This window comes from Terrapene carolina, unplaced genomic scaffold, assembly GCF_002925995.2.
Source record: "Terrapene carolina triunguis isolate 2854851 unplaced genomic scaffold, T_m_triunguis-2.0 Scaffold89, whole genome shotgun sequence".
Lineage (NCBI taxonomy): Eukaryota > Metazoa > Chordata > Testudines > Emydidae > Terrapene > Terrapene triunguis.
Window position 1 is genome coordinate 12,862,722 of NW_020664440.1, and position 17,970 is coordinate 12,880,691.

The following is a 17,970-nucleotide window of genomic DNA, read 5'->3' on the forward strand; positions in this document are numbered from 1 at the left end:
GGGGGGGGCTGTCAGGGGGTGGGGAGTGGTTGGATGGGGCGTGGGAGTCCCAGGGGTCTGTCTGGGGGTGGGGGTGTGGATAAGGGTTGGGGCAATCAAGGTACAGGTAGGGGGTAGGGTCCTAGGGGGCCAGTTAGGATGGGGGGAGGGTCTCAGGAGGGGGCAGTCAGGGGACAAGAGGCAGGGAGGCTTAGGTAGGGGGTGGAGTCCTGGGGGGCAGTTAGGGGCAAGGGTCCCAGGAGGGTGCAGTCAGGGGACAAGGAGCGGGGGGGGAGGGTTGGGGGTCCTGAGGGGGGCGGGAAGTGGGAGGGGCAGGGGTGGGGCTAGGGCAGGGTGGGGGCGGGGCTCCTCCCGTCCTCTTTTTTGCTTGCTGAAATATGGTAACCCTAAGCAGGAAGAGCACCATAAGGCAGCCAGTCTTTCTGCATGGGTACCTTGTCTGTGACAGTATGTTTGAGATTTGACTTAATAGATGTAGGTTGGTATTTTCAAAGGAACCTAAAGGAGTTAATGCATCCAAATCTCACTGAAATTAAATGGAAGTTGAGTGCTGTTTAGGGATGGGCCCTTTTGAAGACCCCAGCTGCAGTGAATATACCAATTGTCAAAGCCACTAAGTTGAAGTCATTTCTCAAAGTCTAAAGCCTTAAATATACCTTTGCAATCAAGATCCTCTGTATGAAGATGACAATCTCATGGTGCTTTTGGTGTTCCTGCACTGTTCACAAGCAGGTTTCCTCATGGGGCCTGTAGGAAAGAAAAATGCCATACTACTTAAGTACAAAGTCCTAGAGATGCCTTTGAAAAGAAAACAAGGGAGTGAATCAGGAATAGAGTCTATTTCATTAATCACATCAGTACTTGGCCTCTCTACTGAGATTATTGACATAGATATCTAATTTGAAAGGAGATTTAGTAATGTGAAACCACACCCTATAAGAATGAGATCTCATTACACATGGACTCATGAACAGCCATCCTGAGGTAATAACTTTCAGGCACTACCAACAGTAGTCAGGATCGAACTGTTGACCTAGAGGTGAAAAGAGCCCCTGAGTCATCCAATGCACCTTAACATCTAAGATCTTAACAGTCATTTGAGGCAATCTAAGGCACTATTGTCAGTAGTTTGAAATATGAATAATACACTGGCTGGTTTAATGTGTTTTCATCTGTAATTGTTTTTAATTTTCACACTTTTTTGTAATACCAACCATCTCTGGGAGTCTTACACATTGGATGCTATAAAATGTATATGATTAAGTCAGGGCCGTCCCTAGGGAGGTGCGGGACCCGGGGCGGAAGTGACGAATTTGTCACTTTCAGGACTGACCCATCACTTCCGGGACTGACCGCAATGGCCAATCACACCGGCCCGTGGAGTCCCCCGAAGCATGGGGCCTGGACCCCGATTTGCCATACCCAAGGTACAGTTCTGGATTAAGTCATTATAAAGAAGGTTTAAAATAGGAATAACAGATACATGAGTCTCTCCCCACCAGGGCTGGCTCTAGGTTTTTTTGCCGCCCCAAGCAAAAAAAAAACAAAACCTCCAAGAGCGCAACTGCCGAAGCAAAAAAAAAAATGCCGCCCCTGGAATTGTGCCGCCCCAAGCACGTGCTTGGTTTGCTGGTGCCTAGAGCCAGTCCTGCTCCCCACAACCAACCAAACTTTTGGATGTTATTCTTCTGATTGAAAAAAATTGATAACACAGATGAAAAGTTTTCACCCCTTAAATTTTCAAAGGGGTAAACCACAGGTTGAGTTGTTGTGTCTTAATAGATGTAGGTCACTTGAGGTCACTTGGGCCCACAGGACCAAAATCCCTTGCAGTTCACTGAAAATATAAGGGTTTAGGTCCACTTCTGTTTCATTTGAATAAAAAGTTTGAGAACTGGGTTGGGTGAAGGTACAGTGCAGTATTTCATACATAGACAAAGTCCATGTATCTTATCATATTACATGCTTATATACCCAACTGTGGTAGAAAAGATGAAATATGATGTGTGATTAAAAAAAACATTGTTTCAAACAAAAGCATTAGCTGTCACATAGGTTATACTCATAGCATGGATGGAAAGTTTGCTTTCGTTTGGAAATTCTATGCTATTTTTCACATTTCCGATTTCATCTAGTTGTACCCACTCCATTTTGTGCAGGTCTGTTGAGGGTTTAATCTCTAACTTAGTTGCAACAGAAAAAAATATTTCATTTCATTTTTTTCCCTTGTCTGCTTGCATTCAATGTAGCTAGCAGAAAAGATGGAAGAAACCAAATATGTATTCACTAGAAGTAGTGGAGGGAGAGAAAAAGGTTTCCACGTGTGGCTTTCATGGACTTTTCACAAAGTTAGAGCCTTTTCTAGACTTTAAACAGAGTGATGGTCTCCATTTACATTTCTCAGTTGTGAAATTTAGTGCTGCAGGGAAAAGCAAATGCAATTTATGAACCTTGTTGTTATCATTTTGAGGGTGGGGGCGAATAAAATTAATTTGAAGATGCAACATATCACTCAAAGATCTGCACTCTAGGGTACACAGCAACAGAGACAGCTGTTTCTAGTGATTACACTTGATAGGGCTACAAAACTAAAATTGCAAACTTTATTACTATTCTTCACTGAAGATGCCATAATCACAATCTTACACTGAGATTTCTAATGTACTGAAAGCATTGTGTCTGGTGAAGAGTATAGAAATACTGAGATACATATACATATATAAACATAATTAGTTCTATTCAACTGCTAATCAGACATGCATTAGTGTTGTTCCACTCTAGGTGAAGCAAGATTTCCTTAGAGAGTACTGTTCTCATGATCTTTAATATATGAATTGTGGGCAATCAAAATGCTGGCTGTAAGACAAGGCTGTCAAACTATTGCAGATGCCTCATAATTTAGGCTGGTTTTCACCTATGAAATGACTGTAGGCAGAACATAGATATCTGAATACCAATTAAGTCTATACATTGGATGGCTGGAGAGATAAATAAGGAATCATAGAGAACCTGCCTCACATAAGTTTTGTCACATCATTTGAATGTTAAACTGTCTAACTGACCCAAACCCGACTCCCCCATCCCTTGTAGAAACTATAATTTTAGAAATGCTACTGCTCTTATCTTCAAGGCAGGTTCACATATTTATAATAGGCCACACAGCTTCCATTACTAATGTTTTCATCAGCCGGTGTAAAATAAATCCATTAGTCACAGTGTCCTTCATGTGGTAATGATGTTTAGAGCTCATTAAAAAGTAATTGTAACCACTTTTCCCTACTTTATCAGCAGGATTCAGCTGGTGATTTGATGATCAGAAGCATCCAGCTGAAGCATGCTGGGAAATACGTCTGCATGGTGCAAACAACTGTGGACAAGCTATCGGCTACTGCAGACCTGATTGTAAGAGGTATTTGAATTTTGTTGCTGTTGTAAAACTACTTTTTGCACTATCTGCTGTTCTTGGTAATACAATACATGCTCTCAGAGAAATTCATTAAAATCCTAACACCTTATCATTATTGTAAGAAATAAGCTCCTAGGTACCACACAGTACATTTTCCAAACTCTGCACACAAAAATCCTTGTATGTGTGTTGATATATCCATCACAAAACTTTCATAACTTGCAGAAACAAGATGTTATATTGAATTACTTCTGCAACTGAAATACTGTAATGTTAATTCAATAAATTTGTTGCTGTCAGTACTGCATTGCTTCTCCAGATTAATCATGATCTAGTAAAACCACCGTCATGGTTAACTTTGAGATCAAATCCTTAGTGTGCTTAGATGATCTGTGAATGTGGCCTTTAATTTGAATGTATTAAATCTTCATTCTGGGTCACAAGCATGAATATAGCCTGGATTCAGTGTATAGTTGCTGTGTCGGAAAAAATAATTGATAGTTTCAACCAAACCAGTCCCTAAACATGCCCATTCTGCTTATGCAAGGTGCTGAGCAATCTTAGTTCCTACCAATTTCAGCGGAAGTTGAGGATGCTCAGTACCTCATAGGAATGGATACTGTCCCAAAACCCAGACCTGCAACTTGCTCTAGTTGCCTTTGTTAGGTTGCCTCAGCAAAGCAGTTATGAATGGGATGGGAATTGAGATCAAATTGGACTCTCACCCCGCTGAAGTTGTCCCTCTGGGTCAAGGTAAAGGCAGGTACATTTTGGGCAGTGTGAGGAGAAGCTTGCATACTTATCTGCCAATGGAAGACTTCAGATTTTATTGCTGTCTACCCAATGTATTCCACAAACTTTCATTTCACTCCAAAAGGGAAAAGAGAAAACTATGTAGCAAGGGCTAAATCCTGCACCCCTCACCTATTGGCAGTGGCAGTTTTGTCAGAGTAAAACATACAAGATTAGGCCAGAAACCTACCATCACAAATGTACCCCTGTGTATAGATGGGAATTCCTGAAATCAACATCCTATTTTATAAGTTTAAATATGTTTACTACTTTAGGAGGTGAATGCTGAAGTTCTTAACCACAGGCATGCCGTCAGAGTCTAGCAGAGAAGAAATTATTATTGTCCATTTAAGAAGACAATCATTGTTTGTCAGTCCTTCCCTTGTAGGATAAAAGACATTGTTGATGTTCTGAATGTATACTCCATTTAATGAGGATGATGCTCAGATCGGCACTTAAATGCCAATAAATTAAACTACTAAGTATTTAAATTAGTAGTATGTGAAGTTCCTAAGTGATATTGCATACTTCATTTTATAGGAAATAACATTAAATTCTGCTAGGAATTTGTCAACACCATTCTTAGAAGAAAACATATTCTAAAAAGCCCAGTGAACACAATGAATGATTTAGGTCTTTTGTTCCTAAACTCTGAATTTCTCTTTATTTAATTAGCAAAACAGTTGAGAAAAGCTACACCTATGGGAGGAATGACTGTAACATTCATGTTTTCTCCTCATGAATCTATCAACACATGCTGATGATAGCTGTTGATGAAATGGCATGTGCCAGATCATCAAATCATTGTGTGTGAGGACATGTGTGAAGCAAAAACTCATTAATTGCTATATTCGACATCCCCTGTCCAATACGGAAAGCTGCTACCCCCTATCCCCAGAGAGCTCAGCTACAACAGTTACATTGCTGTTTCATATATTTTGTCCTTATTGTTTCAGATAAATATTTTTGCATAAATATTTCAAAACAATCCACTGATGAGAACATGAGTTAGGTAACTTCCCGTAAACCAGCTCTGTAATCAGTCAACAAGAACATGATTCTTACAACAAAATGACCACAATGATATCAGAAATAGTGCCCTTGCCGCCACAAAAAACACCAGTCTGAAACTTTTCCGACAAGATTGTTGTCCCATGGCGACTATGCACACTCTTGTTGATTCTGCCTCCTCAATTGAAAAGCAGGGCCATTTTTGTTGCTAATTGTATTGATCTTACCAAAATAAAGAAATCATTCAAACATACATGGAGGGGGGAAAAGGGCCAGGGAAACTATGGGAACTTTCTGTGTCAGGATGGGTGAGGAAACAGAAAGCAGGTAACTTATTGATAAGGGTTTATGCATGCCACAAAGGCAGATAAATGTATTGTCAAAACATTAGGGTGTGCAACCAGGAGCCATAGCTCCCGAGCTTCACTTTTGGTTCTGCCACTGACCCTTATGAGTAGTCATTTATGTCCTCCGCTTCCATAACCATTATTAGGCTGAATAATACCTATTGCACCATTGTGAGGCATACTAAAGGCTGTCCTTACTAGTAGAGCTGGGGAAGGATTCTCAGACTAATAGATTATTTGACCAAAAAAAAAGCAGTTTCAGCTTGACCTGTAACTATTCATAAACTATTGGTATAGTTTTGGCTATTCACAAAACAGACAGAGAAGGAGAAGGAGGTGGTGATGTTATTCCCCACCTGACAACCATTAGCCCAGTGGTTAGGGCACACACTTGGGATGTGGGTTCAAATCCATAGTCTGAAACAGACTTTCTTTTTATTCACCAAAATATTTCTGATTCAGTTCAACCCAAACGAAAATATTTTGGATTTTATTTCTTGAACTCCCACCAAACTGACAAATCAGTTATTTGCCTAGCTCTACTTACTAGAGGTTGATGTGGAGTCACACCACCACAGAGGAAGCTGTTTGTGATGACCGAGGCCTGAGTGATCAAACCTAGGGGTCACAGTCAGGAACCTGGGGCAAGACTCAAGCCAAGGGTCGAAGCCAGAATCAGTCACAGGTGTTGTCAGATGCCACCAGTGTGGTGCTCTGCTCTGTTCAATGATGATAACAGTTGGCTATGTGCGTGTGTTCCCTCTGTGTGCTGCCCCGGATCTGCACAGATAGCTGACACAGCAGACCCCGAGAGAACCACCAAAGACCACAGACTCTGATAAGGTACGAAGGCACCCGCCCAGGTTTATTGCCAAACGAAATACAGTCTCTAGCTCCCCGGATCAGATGTCTATAGTTCTGCTAGTACGTATGTGCTCCCTGACAATGGACCGGCTCAGTCAGTGGCAGGATTTACCACTGCCTCCTAGGCCAGACAAAGACATCCACTCAGGGATGCATTCTTATGGTACAAACAAGTTAAACATCACTCCTGACACATCAAGGTACAAACCCTCTGCGTGCTGGGGTGCTGCCTCTCTCCTGGTACATGTTGGTTCGAACAAACAAGTCTATCCATCATATTATCCTTTTGACCCTGTCTTTTAGGATGAATCGGCCTGTTCCTCATTATCTCTGTGGAATGCGTTTGTACCAAACTGTTCTGGTGCCATCCTGGCACCTGTTTATCCTATTAGGACTTGATACCCTTTAGATATGTGTATACGTCCAATTAACAGCCTTCTTCTTGCCAACTTTTGTGAGTAGGGCCTGCCTCTGGCTCACAGCTTAACTTTGCTTTATGTTAGCAAAGTCTTGACCATTACTTTAGTTCAAGCCTCAGTCCTCATACCAGGCCTCTGATACCAAGGTTTTATGTTTCAGGGCCTCATCTTACTACAATAGGTAGAGCAAAAGAGCAGGAAGCTGGACCAAGGTATGAAAATAGGAATTGGGAGCAGAGGAAGAGCTGGGATAAGGAGGACAGGAACTAGGCAGGGTCCAAAGTGGCCCCCAGCCAGGGATTCACCTAGTTGCTCAGATAACTTCCTGGGCCTCCTGATGGCTTAAGTTGTGCATCTGAGCCAATCTGTGGGGCCAGACATCTCCTCCAATCAGGATATTTTGTGGGCGGAGCCCAGAGTGAGCTAAAGCTCTGCTAGTCCTCTTCTTCAGTTCCAGCGAGCTGCCAGGTGGCCACTGCAGTCTGGGCACTACCTGGGGACCTGTAGGCCCGTTCAAGACCTGCAAGACCTCATGCTGTTAAAGATCCATATGTTTTCCAGAAGAGGGGAACCATTCTTTGCAAGGTTATGGTCTATGCTCTCATAACAGAGGAACACCAGGAGGATCATGGCTCTGTTACTTTCTGCCTTTCCATACTCATGCTGGAGAGGCTACCTCCCAAAACAACAGCAGCCCTGCCTGGGCAAGAATGATGGCTCTTTCAAGGCCTCCTTGAATACTCACATGGTCTGTGCTTTGTCTAGATGAGTTTCCTTCTCACTACACTGTAAGGTGACCAGACAGCAAGTGTGAAAAATCGGGACAGGGGTGGGGGGTAATAGGAGCCTATATAAGACAAAGCCCCAAATATTGGGACTGTCCCTATAAAATCGGGACACTGACATTTTGTTCATATTTTTTGCCCTTGCATAATAGGCAGAATGACACCACACAGACACCCTCCTATGCCTCCCAAAAATAAAAATAAAATATAAAAACCCATAACAAACAAAACAAAAAACACCAAACCATAGTTTGAACCCCAAAAAGGAGGTGAGCCAGAGACCCCATGAAGTCTACTAAGGACTTATAGCTACCAATTTTCAAGCAAGACACTCAGATACTGTGATCGTGAGAGTATAAAAACATAAGATAGATTTTTCTGTTCTTCCCCCTCCCCCTTTACTGGGGCACACAAAAATTGTTCCTGTGGACAGAGCCACTAAGATACTGTGGGGATAGGCATGGAGAAAGACGATACATGCTATAAAAGTGTGTTGTTAAATGCATAGAAAAAAGTTTTAATAAATGTACAATATAGCCATTAAAATTAGGTAGGTTAAATTAATAACACAGATTAGATATGGTGTGTTATTCACATCTAGAATTCAAATAAATTAGGTACCTTATGTCAGAGGATACAAAACAAGAAAAACTGACAAGATAATACTGAACAAGCATTCCTGTGGAATTCTATAAATAACAAATAAGCCACCCATCACAGGCTTAGAGTTCCACTCATTCTGAAGCCATGTAATGATAGTGTTTCTTGACTGTGCATGCTGGCAGCTAAAACAGGCACACATTGCTGAAGTGAGGGTGGATCCATATCTTAATTTCATTTTCTCTTCTCTCCCTTTTCCAGTTGTGTCTCTAGTTTTCAGTAGATTTAATTAGTATAACATTGAAGAACTTCTAAGATGTTATCAAACTATCTTGTCTAAGGAGAACTGTACTCTCCCAGAGTCTTGGAAGTAAAAAGTATCACAGCAGTTGCTTCAAAATTTGTTTTATTGGGGAGGGTTTTGTTGTCTAATCTGTAAGACACTTGACCAGGCTGGTTGCAAAAGAAGCAAGTCTTACAGCAGGTAATCTAGAGTGATATTATATTGGGTATTTGAATAAGGTACTAGGTGAGAGGCCTGAATCAGTGCAGTGTTGGTCTAAACAGGGCCGGCTCTAACTTTTTTGCCGCCCCAAGCATCAAAAAAAAGCGCCGCCCCGCCGACCCACCCCCCCCCGCCCAGCGCCGCGCCGCCGAACCCCCCTCCGCCCCCCGCGGAGCACCGCGCCGCCAAACACCCCCCGCCGATGGCCGCGCTGCCGAACCCCTCCCCGCGGAGTGTCGCGTCGCCGAACACCCTCCGCCGAGCGCTGCGCCGCCGGAACCCCTCCCCCACCGAGCACCGTGCCGCGCTGCCCCCACCACCCCAAGATTGGCCGCCTCTTACCAGGTGCCGCCCCAAGCACGTGCTTGGTTGCCTGGTGCCTGGAGCCGGCCCTGGGTCTAAATAATCTAGCTTTAAAAACTGGAAAAACTTGTAAGTCAATTTCTGCTAAATTTTGCAAAAAATACTTTTGAATTTTTTTTCCTTTGGAATTTTGAAATTTGAAACACATCCACCAATCTTACGGTCGGCAAAAATGAGGGGGTGAGAAGGAAGAGGATTGTGAAAATATAGTAATTATTTTTTATTTTACAATTTTGAAATGTCATTGAATTTGTAAAAATTTCAACCAGCTCTAGTAAAGCCTTCTCTTAACCAGGTTTTAAATAGGTCTTTATCTGTATCATGCTCCTGCCTTTCTTCTTTATAGAAGGAAATCAGAAGTTTGGGGTCTTTGTCCTTTCTTGTGCACTTACGCTCTAGACCAGGGGTTGGCAACCTTTCAGAAGTGGTGTGCCGAGTCTTCATTTATTCACTCTAATTTAAGGTTTTGCGTGCCAGTAGTACATTTTAACATTTTTAGAAGGTCTCTTTCTATAAGTCTATAATATATAACTAAACTATTCTTGTATGTAAAGTAAATAAGGTTTTTAAAATGTTTAAGAAGCTTCATTTAAAATTAAATTAAAATGCAGAGCCCCCCGGACCAGTGGCCAGGACCCAGGCAGTGTGAGTGCCACTGAAAATCAGCTCGCGTGCCGCCTTCAGCATGTGTGTCATAGGTTGCCGACCCCTGCTCTAGACCTATCCAAATCATGGTTTGAGTTTTCAGGAAAGTTGTCTGTTTTATCACCAGAGGAAACCCAGGTGGTTATCAAGCAAAGATTTTACAACTTCAGTAGTTAGTAAAGAGGAAGAGTCTGACTTCTAGGAATTAGGAGACCAAACTTTTGTGTTTCTTCTTTTGGATATTTGGTACTATAGGTTAATTCTTTTCAGGCCATTGCTATTGAATGCTTTCTGATAATAGCTGTTTTACACAGAGGTCTGTACAAATTGCATTGGATTAAACTAATTGCATTGGATTATTACTACAGTGAAGTGACTGAACTAGATACACTATCGCTTTAAAGCCCTGATTCTGCAAATCATTTAAGCATGAGTTTAAGTTGTCTAGAAAGCACTTAAGCACATTCTTATTTGTTTTTCTAATTAAATTCTCTGCTGTAAAGTCTACTTCAACTGTAGCAATTCTCTTCTAGATGGGCTACACTGCCCATGGGCTGCACTGCTGGTCTGCCAGTAAGGTCTGGTAGATCTGGGTAGGGCTGGTTCTAGGGCTGGGCGAACTGGGCAGTAGCCCTGGGCACCAACTTCCTTGGGGCTCCACCACACCACTGGGTGCTTCTTTTCCCCTCTCCTCTGACAGGCTGTTTTTGCTCCACTCTGATTAGCCAGCTGTTTTTGCTCTGCTCTGATTGGCCAGCCTTTGTTTTGCTCTGCTGATTGGACAGTTGTTTGGCTGTTGTGGGTTTTTTGTTTTTTGGGGGGGGGATTTTTTTGCCATACCTCTGCTAGGGGGTATGTGCCAAGCACATTTTTCACCCTGGGGGGCAAAACAGCTAGGGCTGCTCCTAGGTCTAGGTGCTAGAGGCAAAAACCACAGAGCCATTCTGTTCTAAGGCTGAGTGTTCTGTTACTGAATCTTAAATGAAGACTAGAACATTCCTTCCTTCACATGCTATATTATGTCACCTCAATTATTTGAGCTGAACTGTTTTGTATGTATTTTATCACAGGTCCACCAGGCCCACCTGAAGCCGTGACAATAGATGAAATCACTGACACTACAGCTCAGTTATCCTGGAGGCCAGGAGCAGATAATCACAGCCCCATTACTATGTATGTGATTCAAGCAAGGACCCCATTTTCTGTGGGATGGCAAGCAGTGAACACAGGTAAATGTAGCACTCAATAGTAACTGAAGTTGGCCATGAAAGAATTCTGTACATGTAAAAACTGATCCATCAGTACACACACATACAGAAAGAGTAAAGTTAGCTATGCAGCCAGAATAACTCATCTTCCAGCACAGTGATTACAACTGGTTGGGAATTTTTCACCAAAATCCTTTTTGTCTGAAAATGCCAATTCAGTGAAACTGAAACTTTTTCCTGGAACCTACCTGTTTAGATAAAACTTTTATCAGGAAAGGTTCCTCAGGTCTGGGAGGGAGAGAAACAGACATACGCAACCAGTCACCTGCTCCAGGATAGCCAATAGCCTGGTGCTCAGGGCACTTACCTGAGATGTAGAAGACACAGGTTCAAGTTCCTGGTCTGAATCAGGAATTCTCCCCTGGGTCTCCCACGTCCTAGATGAGTGCCCTGACCACCTGGCTATTATGAGGTGGGTCTCTCCCATTTTTCACAGAAAAACTTCAGAAGGTCTCAGGTTTGTCTCAAGATGGAATGGGGAAAATGGCTGAAATTTCAAAAAGTTTCATGGAATGGGAAAACCACTTCCTTTCCAGCTCTAACAGCAATACATTTGGTCTTTCTTAATCCTTTTCATGATTTGCCAACCTTGCTGTGGTATTACTCAGCCAGTTTTTCTCATCAGTTTTTATGCATTGTATTTTCGAGGAAAGGTTTCATTCCATTCTTTCAAATATTACACACTGCTACACTGGTAGGGTGACCAGACAGCAAGTGTGAAAAATCGGGACAGTAGGTGGGGGTAATAGGAGCCTATATAAGAAAAAGACCCCAAAATTGGTACTGTCCCTATAAAATCAGGACATCTGGTCACCCTGTACGCTGGTGATGTACAACCATGACAACAACTATGGTACTGTAAAGACATCTTTCAGGTGACAGACAGTGTCATCCGGAGTACCATCTCTTTTGGCGGAATTACTTTCTCCACTGTATATTTGCTCATTCTTAAATATGTTCATTTGATTCAACTAATTGTTATGAAAGACACAATTTATAAAAATTGTTTCAACTGTTGTAAGCAAAAAGTTCAGAATGCTACAGTATGTATGGAAAGCCTTCTCTACACATGAAAGTTGTACTGTTTTTTAACCAATCCCGTATAGTTAAAACTATACAACAGAGAACATAGTTACACTGATATAAATATGCTTATACCAGTATACCTATTCCTGCATGGGAAGGGAAATAAGCTATAATGCTATAAGGCACCTTCTTACCTGTGTAACTGAATCCACACTAGGGCTTGTACCAGTATAGCTCTATTAGTTAAACCAATAACCACCTAAACAAAATAATCATATGGTACAAAAACTGTGTGTAGATCAGGCCTAAGTTGTGTTACCTTTTAATGAGACCCTATAAGGATACTGTGGTATTTCTGTGAGGATGAAAAGTCAATTTCTAAAGCATAGATTTCCTTGATGCCTGCATATTGTTTGTATACAGCCTGCTTTGCTTCCCCATACTAAGCATTGACAAAAGAGTAAAATGGGAAGACACACTACGGGCCCAGATTCATAGTCCTTAATCGTTCCGCTCTCAAGGTGATCTTCCATTGTTTAATCGTTTCAAGACTGTGCCCATAGATCAAGAGGCTACTGTTCTTCAATGACTGAATATGTGTAATTGCTCTTAATGTCCAACTCTCACTCTCCTAACCTGGGGGTATATTTCAGTTCCAGATATCATTGATGGCAAGACATTCACTGCAACCGTGGTGGGATTAAACCCTTGGGTTGAATATGAATTCCGAGCAGTTGCAGCCAACCTCATTGGGATTGGGGAGCCAAGCAGACCCTCAGAGAAAAGAAGAACTGAAGAAGCTCGTAAGTAGTAGAAAGGAAGCCCAACAAAGTCTTTTTTAAAAAGCACCTTGCCATAAGTAGTAGGTTACCTGGAACAAGGTTAAGAAGTATTTTCTATATGACAGTTATATTATCTAGTTTCTCCTCTGCCTCATCGTATAACATTCACAAAGAGCACACACAAATAGAGTAGAATAGAATTAATAGAAAAAATGAGGCCCAAGATGGGCTTTATTCCATGCTTTCCTAGAAGTACATGACTGGGAAGAATTCCCCCAATTCCCCCATGTCCTCTATAGCCCAGCTGACAAAGGGCATTTGAGGAGAGGTGAATTCAGCTTCCTCTGAAGATACGATGGATCACTGATGTGAACCAGTCTAGTAATCCCTGTGTTGTCCCACATTTGTGCGGAGGAAACACTCTAGAGAGTAGAGTACAGTATGATGAGATCCTTAAAAGGCAGCCTTATAGCCAAGGGGCTTTCAGAGCCCCTTTATGCTGCTCTGGCCCTTTCACCTGCCCTAAAGGTCTTGGAGCAGGGTTGGAGATATCACCCCAGGCAATTATCACTAGGACTGTTCATTATGGGTCCAATCTTGTAGTTCTTGCTCTGTCTTAACTCAGGAAAAATCCCTACTGACTGCAGGATTTTGGCTCTAAATTGAAAAGCAGGAATCAATATTGTGAAAATAAATGGACCTTGTTATATAGAAAATAAATATTTAAAACAAACAATTAGCAACTAGATACATGGATACTAGACATGCTCTTTGTCCATCTGACTGACAAAAAACTGGAAGTGTCTGTTCCCTGTGCTCCTTTTGATAGTCAGGCTCATGGTCCCAAAAGGGAAAAGTCACAAGATGCCAGTGCTACATGTGCCTCTTGCTTTCTCTGTTTAAAATGAATCAAACGTCTAGCTTCAAAATTAATAGCTTGTGCTTTCCATGCTACCTACTGTAACATTTCTTTTACACAGTTCCTGAAATCACCCCGGCTAATGTCAGTGGAGGTGGAGGGAGCAAGTCGGAGCTGGTCATTACCTGGGAGGTAAGTTAAGTATAAACCAATGGGAGAATTAATGCATCTGTTTTATAAGGCTGGACGATCGAGGTGCTAAAAGAGCACTCAAGGACGATAAGGCCATTGCGGAGAAACTAAATGAATTCTTTGCATCGGTCTTCATGGCTGAGGATGTGAGGGAGATTCCCAAACCTGAACCATTCTTTTTAGGTGACACATCTGAGGAACTGTCCCACATTGAGGTATCATTAGAGGAGGTTTTGGAACAAATTGATAAATTAAACAGCAATAAGTCAGCAGGACCAGATGGTATTCACCCAAGAGTTCTGAAGGAACGCAAATGTGAAATTGCAGAACTACTAACTGTAGTCTGTAACCTGTCATTTAAATCAGCTTCTGTACCAGGTGACTGGAGGATAGCTAATGTGACGCCAATTTTTAAAAAGGGCTCCAAAGGTGATCCTGGCAATTACAGGCCTGTAAGCCTGACTTCAGTACGAAGCAAACTGGTTGAAACTATAATTAAGAACAATATTATCAGACATATAGATGAACATAATTTGTTGAGGAAGAGTCAACATGGTTTTAGTAAAGGGAAATCATGCCTCACCAATCTACTAGAATTCTTTGAGGGGGTCAACAAGCATGTGGACCAAGGGGATGCAGTGTATATAGTGTACTTAGATTTTAAGAAAGCCTTTGACAAGGTCCCTCACCAAAGGCTCTTATGCAAAGTAAGCTGCCACGGGATAAGAGGGAAGGTGCTCTCATGGATTGGTATCTGGTTGAAAGATAGGAAACAAACGATAGGTATAAATGGTCAGTTTTCAGAATGTAGAGAGGTAAATATTGGTGTCCCCCAGGGGTCTGTTCTGGGACCAGTCCTATTCAACATGTTCATAAATGATCTGGAAAAAGGGGTAAACAGTGAGGTGGCAAAATTTGCAGATGATACAAAATTACTAAAGATCATTAAAACCCAGGCCCCAGGCAGACTGCAAAGAGCTACAGATGAAGTTTAATGTTGATAAATGCAAAGTAATACACATTCGAAAACATAATACCAATTATACATATAAAATGATGGGGACTAAATTAGCTGTTACCACTCAAGAAAGAGATCTTGGAGTCATTGTGGATAGTTCTCTGAAAACATCTACGCAATGTGCAGCAGCAGTCAAAAAAGCAAACAGAACGTTGGGAATAATTAAGATAGGGATAGATAATAGGACAGAAAATATCATGTTGCCGTTATATAAATCCATGGTATGCCCACATCCTGAATCCTGTGTGCAGATGTGGTCGCCCCATCTCAAAAAAGATATATTGGAATTGGAAAAGGTTCAGAAAAGGGCAACAAAAATTATTAGGGGTATGGAATGGCTTCCGTATGAGGAGAGATTAATAAGACTGGGACTTTTCAGCTTGGAAAAGAGATGGCTAAGGGGAGATATGATTGAGGTCTATAAAATCATGACTGGTGTAGAGAAACACTTCTAGATAAGAAAGTGTTGTTTACTACTTCTCATAACACAAGAACTAGGGGTCACCAAATGAAATTAATAGGCAGCAGGTTTAAAACAAATAAAAGGAAGTATTTCTTCACACAACGCACAGTCAACCTGTGGAACTACTTGCCAGAGGAAGTTGTGAAGGCCAAGACCATAACAGGGTTCAAAAAAGAAATAGATAAATTCATGGAGGATAGGTCCATCAATGGCTATTAGCCAGGATGGGCAGGAATGGCGTCCCTAGCCTCTGTTTGCCAGAAGCTGGGAATGAGCGACAGGGGATGGATCACTTGATGATTATCTGTTCTGTTCATTCCCTCTGGGGCACCTGGCATTGGCCAGTGTCAGAAGACAGGATACTGGGCTAGATGGACCCTTGGTCTGACCCAGTAGGACCACTCTTATGTAGTGTGCAGTACATGCTGCTGATCTGCTCACTCTTATGTAGTGTGCAGCACATGATGCTGATCTGCTCACGCCGATTCTATCCCATTGTATTTCCATTCTCCAGTGGAGATACTGCTGACTTACACCTGTGTATGTGAGCACAAGACCACATTTATTGAAAAGGTTCCTGCCTTCGATTCAATTGGACTAAAATCCAGCCTGTTCTTCCATGCCCATGGAAGCTCTCCAAGCAATGGAACTAATGCATATTTGTTGTGCAAGGCGGGTGGAGCTGGCTGTGAGTGGGCGGTGCAGGATGTGTGCACTACTGTGTGGCAGTGAGCTCAGCTCCACGATGACCCCTGCACATGAGCACGGACAATGGCAGAACACGGATGGGCTGAGCTAGAGGGTAGAGAGAGAGAGAAAGGATCCTTTTGTCCTCCACCCCAGGAAGCAGCTCCATGGCCTGGGGTCAGGAGGCAGGATTCCTCCACTCTTGGTCCTCTACATACCTGCCCATCATCTGATCTGGTTACTCAGGCCAGCCACTGCACAGAGGATTAACCTTGGTGTATAAAATAAGTTTCAAGAGGCCAAATCCTGAGAGGTGGTGAGTTGTAGGTGATTAGCGCCAGGCTGAAGGTGGCTCTAATGATAGTGCATCATATAGAACTTGCAATACCAGCTGATTTCAGTCTATCACAAAGCCGAGAGAAGAAGAAAACACAGATGAAAAATTCTTGAAGGCAATTGAGGGTGAAACATTCGTTGTTTTGACTGCTCTTATTTTCATATTGTGGTACGATGGAGTGAGTTAAACTAGCCATTAACGTCACTAGATTTGATACTGCCCACGCTCAGCACTTCTTTTGAGCACCCTGGCAGCTGTGAGTCACCAGAGGTATTTTTTAAGATTTTTAAAAATCTGCAAATGTGTTTTTATCCTCACTACATGGCTCAACGTGTTGAACCTTATCCTCCCTTGGACTAATTAGTTTCACTGAATCCCTTAAAGACACTCAGTATACTTTTTTTTTTTTTAAGTATTAGAGAGATGTCAAAAACATCATCCATGACTTTGAATCATGCTTTGCAAGTATCTTAGTTTAGGCTCCTCTAAAATGATCAGCACACAGTCATTTTCTTTTCTTTTTTAAAAAATCCATATAACACTGATTATGGAACATTCATTTAAAGTAACTTTTTTTTTTACTCTGATATTCAGAAAAAGCACACACTTAAGATCCGTTAACTTTAGTGAGACTAAAGTACAATAATTGAGTACTATCCTGTATAGGGATCCTTTTACTGACTTGGGGCTTTTACTGCTGATGTTCCTTTTCTAAGGTTAAAAATATGAAGCTAGGCAATGGCAGCATGTACAAAAGTGACCTGAAGGGGACAAATCTCTTCTTCTAGATGTGATACATCATTTGCCTGCCATGACTTTTATGACATGTCACTCACTGCTATCTTACAGCTGTTAGTATACTTCACTTTATGCTCTTTGCCTGAAAACAAGCTACTTACCACGACCAGGAATTTGGAAACTGCACACAGAGTAGCCAGAGGAGTACACAAGCTAATGCCTTTGATGGTTAGAAAGTCAAAGAGCTGAATAGTAAATACACATGGTTGATGTCAGTTTATATAAACGATGGAGCCACATGTTAACTTAGAGATGCAGATGAGAAACTCACTGAAAACAAATGGGAGCTGTTCTGCGGATTTAATTTACCTTGGATATGCTACAGAGATAGGTGCTATCACAGGGCTGTAGCCAGTCCTAAGAGAGGTAGACACAGGGCCAGTGCAACCACTAGGCGAACTAAGCAGTGGCCTAGGGCGGCAAGTGGTTGGGGGCGCCCGGGGCCGTCCTCAGGCATAGGCAGCTGGGTAGGGCACCTGAAAATTTGGGGCACCACTGGGTCTTAGTGTCCACCCTACTGGTTTTCCTATCCCTGTTCTGACCCTTCCTGCAGGCTCTGAGTCTTCCTGGGAAGGGGATCTAGTAGTTAAAAGAGAAACAGTCTCCAGCCTGCCAGACCTATTAGCACAACACTGAAACTGTTAAAGAGCCATTCAAGGGGTAATGAAGACACTTAAACAGGCATTTGCCAACCCCCAGGTATCTACTGTCAGTTTCTGAATGTACTGACAAAAACAGTTGTGCATGACTGTAATATTTACTCAGAACATGTCAGTCTACAGGACCTTAGTTTAAAATTTGCT

The 17,970-nt window shown here is 42.2% G+C and overlaps 1 protein-coding gene across 1 annotated transcript in view; it reads left to right on the top strand.

Moving 5' to 3' along the window:
* Nucleotides 1–17,970, top strand: part of CNTN4 (contactin 4) — a 353,580-nt gene that overhangs the window by 323,600 nt on the left and 12,010 nt on the right. Inside the window, exons 15-18 of the mRNA XM_026650447.1 lie at nt 3,292–3,409; nt 10,808–10,966; nt 12,685–12,834; nt 13,794–13,864. Coding sequence (XP_026506232.1) covers nt 3,292–3,409; nt 10,808–10,966; nt 12,685–12,834; nt 13,794–13,864 — 498 coding nt within the window. The remainder of the gene's footprint in view (nt 1–3,291; nt 3,410–10,807; nt 10,967–12,684; nt 12,835–13,793; nt 13,865–17,970) is intronic.